We start from the raw sequence: 6,684 nt of genomic DNA on the forward strand, positions 1-6,684 counted from the left end.
CTCGAGAGGAATCCGACAGAATTCCGATGACCGACTGGCTTGACTATCAAGGGAAGAAGTGGGGCAACCAGGTGGCAGATCTGCCGGCGGGAAGCGCGTCCTTGATTTGGCCGACACGGCGAGGCGGTCGTGTAGGAGTGGAATGTTGATGAGGTGGAGAGAATGGAGTGGGCCGATCACGAGGGCCTCGTGGGCTGAAATAGATTCCGCGCGTGTACAGGCTTTCTGTGCTTTAAATCCCTGCATCATGCTCCCTCCCTCATTTTCCCTTTTGCTTGTTGCCCTAGCTCTCTCCAGCCCTTCCCCTTCCTACCATGGGACACGCCTCTGCCTTCAAAAAGGAGTTCTCCCTCGGTCCGTCCCCCTTCCTCCCCTTCTCCCATTCTTTTGCTCCCCATTCACCTTTTTCACCTTTTGCCTTTGTTTTGCAGCGGAGCGCACTGCTAAGGCCGCAAAGATGCGGCAGAAATACCCCGACCGCATCCCTGTAAGTTTCTTTGAGTTTCTTTCTCCATCTTGCTGGAGGTCCGGATAGCGCTCAGCGAATAGATACGGGGCGCTGCCGCTCTCTGCTCTCCAGCTTTGTTTCTTAGATCTGCAAGGTTAGGAGGTCAAACTAACAACAGGATTAAAATGGTCGGCCGCCGGCGCTGGAGGATTGATCTGAATTGATTTTCACAGGGAAGCGAGTCCGCTAGCCATTAGGTTTATACGCGATATGATCAACTAGCAGCAATAGATCAAGAGAGATTGTAAGCTGAAATTAACATAGCAGCACTGCTGTGATCAGCTTTAACGTCCACGACTGAAAGGACGGCTCGCAGTAGACTTAGAGCGTACGCAAAAGTCAAGAGATAGGAGAATGAGGGGATAAAGGACTGACTGAATAGTAATGAACATCTGTGAGAGGGCAAAGAGGCCTAGCATCCCAAAAATTATCATGAGATCCAACCGTAGAGAGTGGCTACCGCAGCCTTAAAATTTCAATGAAAACTCAAACTGGAAAAGTGGATGTGAATTGATTATGAAGAGATTGTCAAGTATCGCCCAGAAGTGAATGAGATTTGCCATTGGCGTCCTGTGCTCTCCTTGGCATCTTAAATTGGATGGTGTTCTGATTTTGCAATGAGGTGCTTGAGAGCTTGATGATGTGGTTTTGAGCCTCCTGTTATTTTGGTGTCTTCGGGGAGCACCTCTAGGCGTGCAGCCTTGGTGATATGCTTGAAGAGAGCAGAGTTTGCAATGATTTTTTGATGATTTTGGGGGGAGGTCCTACATAGTGAAAGTAAAGTAGGCTTTTGGATTCTCCTCATGACGTAAGCTTGAAAGTCTTTCGCACAGATGGGAATGTAGATCATGCGTCACTTGCCTAGTATATACTAGGTAAGAATCCATTTTGAAGGGGCTAATCTGCTGTCCTTGGTGGCCCTTCAAAAAGTATAGCATACTTTTGGCTTCCATCCAAGAATATCATGGAATGTTAAGATTGGTATAATATATCGAATGTGTTACACAAACATTAGAACGGTAGAAGGGTAGCTGCCTTTTTTGGATATTTCATGTGTATACATTGAAGGTGATTTTGGGTCACGAAGGGGTGTTGAAAGGAAGTGCACTGAATCATATGTGAACTTGAAATAGTATTGTTTGGTGAAGTAGGATGAGACAAGGGGTGTGATGGCGAGATATTAAAATAACGTGTTGAGGGAGGGACGCAAGTGGGTCATTTTAAAAGTGGTATGAGGGATGGCTTTGAATGCGGGCAAATGTGACCTTGTTCTTTTGGAATGTTTATGATTATTAAGTATCCAATCCCAGGCAATGACTATGAAAATCACTCTTGAGATAGACGTGGATGAGGCATAACCTGTATGAGTTAGGCTCTTCTTTTTGAAACATGACACGATGTTGTGGGTATCTTAAGATTGTGTTGGAAATATTCTTATTGGCAACCCAAGTTTGTTCCGGTCAGTGGAATGGTACTTGGTACTTGATATGTGTGAGAGCATATGCTTATACTATGGTCTACACTTACCAATGAGGGACTGTGTCAGATGGCACATTTCGGACAGGATCAGCTGGCAGTCTGTTTGGGCCAGCTGCGGAACTGGTCAGCTGGTTCTGGAGTATTCCAGACCTATATAAAGGGCTCAACCTGGGCCCTCTTATTATCCAGTGTGCCGCACAATAGGCTGCCTTGGAGAGCAGCAGGGAGGCCAATAGTATCTGTGAGTTTGTCTCATATCCCATATCATTTTGGAGCAGTAGAGGAGGCCACAAATCAGGCAGTTCAGCCTGCAGATTATCTTCAGGGTCAATAGCACTACACCACAGAGATAGGTCTTTGGTGCCTCAGATTTGGGCTGCAGTACAAGAAGCTAGGAGGTCCAAAGAACCAGATATCAAGGTGCCTTGTGCCTCATGCATTGGCTTCAGATGGAGGCAGCAAGGAGGTCAAGGAACGGAAGACAACAGTACCTCACCTTTGGGCTGTCCATCGAAGCAGCAAGGAGGCCTGGTTTGAGGGCCTCTACTCATCCCTCTGAAGCTCATGGAGAGCATGCAGGCTGACAGAGATTTGAAGGTGCCAGGAGGAGGTAGGAGAACAATTTTGTGGTGCAAGGGGTCCACGTCTAGGCAGTACCTTATTTGCTGATGGTGGCACATTATGTACACCTTTGTACAAATCTTTGGAGCAATACATATTTACTACTGTGTGATTTTCAGGCAACATTTTCACAATCTTCCTTCCGCAGGAGTGTTGGTTACGTAAAGAAGCCTTGCATGTCTGTTTTCTTACAATGCCAACTTTGATATGAGTATCATGATGGCCCAAGTATATGACATTTGGGAATTCAAAAGACGTATGCTCTTATAAAAAGATAGTGTTTTGCCTTGATATGAATAAGGATGTCAAAGACTATGTTTTAAAGCGCTAGAAGTACCAAGTAAATAGGTAGAGTTTATGCGTACTAGCTGTCTCACTTTAAGACAACTATGAACGTACATTCTTCTGAATGAAAGATTCTTTTACGAAAACACAGTGTATGTGGAGTTGATTTATTAAGAACACCTAGTAGTCATGACTTTATGTGGGTTGAAGGAGTTTTCAAGCTACATGGTCTCCTTGCCGGTATTGTAACCGTGACAGTAAGCTTGATAGCCATTTTGGCGGGTTGTTTGTTGTAAGTTGGAAACTAAGTTGAGTATGAGCACCAATGACCCCAGATCGAACTTATCTGATTTTCACTGCTAGGTGGCTAACCGTCCATGGACTAGTTGTGGAGTGGGGGATAGTTGGGATGAAGAAAATGAATTGGAGCTTGCGGAATGAAAGTAGTAGTTTATGGAAAGGGTGGGATTGGTAAGTCAACAACAGGTTGTAATATACCTATAGCTTTGGCGTGTGAGAGAGATGTAGGACATCTGGACATCACCAAAACCTATGATGTGTTGAGTAGAGTTTCTATTGGGAAGGTCTATGGAGAAATGTGGTGAAGTATGTCTCAATATGCTTGCTACGCTTGTAATATAAAATGGCTGGTTTGTTGCAGTCGTGAACACATTTTTTGATTGAATTTATTATTGGGCTACCTAACATAGACAAGATTTAGAGCATAGACAAGAATTAGAGCAACATTCATGTGGCATTTGATAGGCTTACCAAACAAACCCACTTTGTCCTGCCCAAGACATTCTAGCGAGCATCCCAAGTGGCTTGGCGATTCATTGATCTTGTGTTGCATCAGATTGTTAGTGGGAAGAGGGATGCTAAGTTTATGGGTTATTGTTGGCCAGTGTCATTTAAAGCATCCCAAATACCATCTTGAGATGATGGTCAGTCCAAGAGGGTGAATGGGTGGAGGAGCATCTTAGGCACTTTTGCCATGACACTTGGAGGTCTTGGGGTACATGTGCTTGGATTGGATGAATCTTGTTATGTATAGCACCTTGATTTTATTGATTGGGATGAGCTGATTTGAGGCTACGCATGGTCCTTGATGCTGTTGTCAAGTTGGCAATTTGAGTACGGGCATCAAGCTCTGCTGAGGTGCAATATTTTAGTGTTGCTGCCTCCTTGTCTGTATGGGGTCCTTGAAAGTCTACCCTGAATCAAGGCTTTCTGAGCCTATAAGAGCATTTTTGGCTGCTTATTATTAGAGCGATCGTTTTTAATTGTAATCACAGATCACACTGTCATTTCTGTTTCTGATGCCTTATTAGTTGCTCAGATACCACGCGTACAAGACTTGATGTGACGTAAGGCCAACCTTTTTAAAATCAAAGAGGCAATATTAAAAGATGAGAGGAGCCAAAAACGTATGTCACTGGGCTAGTGACAAATCAATGAATTTGTGAGAAACTCTTGAAGTAGTACTAGCTCTCGACATTCCAGCTCAGAGACTCTTTGGAAAGGGATTGTAGCAGGGAGAAAGCCTAACTCACTCTCTCACTGCTCACAATAACTGAACCAAGATGAAATATGCATTCAAGACAGTGCCACTGTACAGTCAAAGGGGCCTGCAAAGAGGAATAAATAACTGAATATCTGTCTGCCCCAAAGGGATGACAACAACAGAAAGATAGAGAATGTAAGGACAACCTCTTCAAAATCAAAGAGGCAATATCAAAAGACGAGAGCCTAAAACTTGTCACTGGGCTAGTGACAAATCAATTGTATGAATTTGGTAGAAACTCTTGAAGGAGTACTACTAGCTCACAACATACCAGCTCAGAGACCCTTTGGAAAGGTATTGTAGCAGGGAGAAAGCCTAACACACTCTCTCTCTACTCACAATAATGGAACTGAGATGAAATATGCACTCAAACACGAAACTGTGGAGCGAGTGTGAGACTTTGAGGGAGGAATATAAAAGGGGCCTCCAAAGAGGAAAAGAAAAGAAAGAGAACTGTATGGAGGGAATACACTTACTGCAAAAGAGAAAAGAGGATTGTATAGAGGAGGATACCCTCACAGTAGATCTGGAACTGAGGGCTGCTGAAGGGCAGAACCTAAAGGCTGCTGTACCGGACTGAACACTAAGTGAAGGAGGGGCTGGAAGGGGCTGCTGCAGACTCTCTTGCCCTGTTCTAAACTCTTAGGACTGCTGCTGGATGAAGACTGGAGCCTGTAGGAGTGGATGAAGAATGATGGCCAAGGGGCTGCCTTTTATAGGCCCCCTTCAGCCCTAAAAATGGACAACCAGGCTGCTGACATCGTGGACATCACCGACTGCTGCTGACATCATCGATTGCCTGCCAATGTCATTTGCTGGCATGATGCTGATGAGGCACCTGCTGATGTGGTGCCTGCTGTTCTGTCCAGTGGCAGCTGCTCCATAGTCTGCTGACATGGCTGCCTGCATGGCAGCCTACATGGCAGCATGGGCTGTGGATGCTCGTGACAGGTATTGTTGTCTACAAAAGGTCATGTGAGATGCCAAAGAGGGTGTAAAGCATGTGGTCACATGTGGGACTCCAATCCCAAGGGCTCATTGGTGGAGGATGAAAAGCCTCTCTTATGGCCTCTATTGAGTAGAGCAAGGGCGTTGCTATATCCTTTATTGCCATTTCTAGCCATTGTAGTTATCAACAACCTTAATCTTTCACTTGCTCAAGGAATGATGCATCTCTGAGGGCACACAGTTTCAAGTATTTTGCTTCAATTTTGTGGTCAAGTGAAATTATTAGGAGGGGGACTAAGTTCTTGTGTTTCAGTTTGAATCCATAAATTTACCAGGATGGTTTCTGTAATGAGCAATATTGGATAGGCTTTTTGACTCCTCAAACCTGATGATTGTTTGGGCAGGTAATCGTTGAAAAAGCATCTAGGACCGACATGCCAGATATGGAGAAGAAAAAGTATGTGGTTTCTTTTGTGTGTTATGAGAAAGTAGTTAAGTGGTTTTAGCCTGGTGATTTCTAAAGAGTAATTTTCCTGTCCACAGTAGTGCACTGCTTGCATAGTCCCCGGTGTTTCATCTTTCTGGATACTTGTTCTGTTAAGGGCATGCAATAAGAACCCTTTAATGGGTTTGTGGAAATGTTTTGTGTGCACATGTGAAAATCCAATGAGGATATGCAGTTTGAAGAAGCACAATTTAATAATCATACAAGTTTTGCCAGGTTCCTTGTTCCTGAAGAGTTGACTGTGGGACAGTTCGTGTATATAATTGGAAGAAGGCTGCACCTGAGACCAGGGCAGGCTTTGTTTATTTTTGTGGGTGATGTGCTGCCACCAATCGGTTAGTTGAAAAACTAAAAACAACGTAGAATTATATCTCTGTTCCTGAACAAGGCACAGGGCCTTCAGATAGTTTTGAATGAGCTAACCAGTCTGCACTTGTTGTAGCTGCTTTGATGGCGTCTATTTACAATGACTACAAGGACGAGGACGGTTTTTTGTATGTCCATTACAGTGGTGAAAAGACCTTTGGATAAGGGTTTTCCAATGCTAATAGATTCACTTTGTACATATGTATATTGTACAGATGTTTCATTATTGGTCTTTTGACACTGTATGGAATGTCCAGATACACCAATTAATTCATTTTTATTCAGGACCTGTGAAAATCTTTAAGCAAGCGAAGTTCTTGCTATACCTTGTACTTTCACATTATTGATGGTCCCTTGTAACATTTTGATCAGTCAAACCTTACTTATGAAACATAGCACTGTTGTTTG

The 6,684-nt window shown here is 43.9% G+C and overlaps 1 protein-coding gene across 1 annotated transcript; it reads left to right on the top strand.

The window, feature by feature from the left end:
- Positions 1 to 227: 227 nt before the first annotated feature.
- On the top strand, positions 228 to 6,684 carry LOC147882326 (autophagy-related protein 8-like). Its single transcript, XM_087400341.1, has 5 exons — positions 228 to 354; positions 432 to 487; positions 5,810 to 5,862; positions 6,127 to 6,245; positions 6,353 to 6,684. Exons 1-5 carry the CDS (start codon positions 315 to 317, stop codon positions 6,439 to 6,441), a joined length of 357 nt encoding a protein of 118 aa, XP_087256467.1. The 5' UTR covers positions 228 to 314; the 3' UTR covers positions 6,442 to 6,684.

The sequence above is a fragment of the Dipteris shenzhenensis genome, chromosome 29 (genome assembly GCF_047967505.1).
Source record: "Dipteris shenzhenensis isolate YYH24624 ecotype China chromosome 29, Dip_SZ_1.0, whole genome shotgun sequence".
NCBI classification, from domain to species: Eukaryota; Viridiplantae; Streptophyta; class Polypodiopsida; order Gleicheniales; family Dipteridaceae; genus Dipteris; species Dipteris shenzhenensis.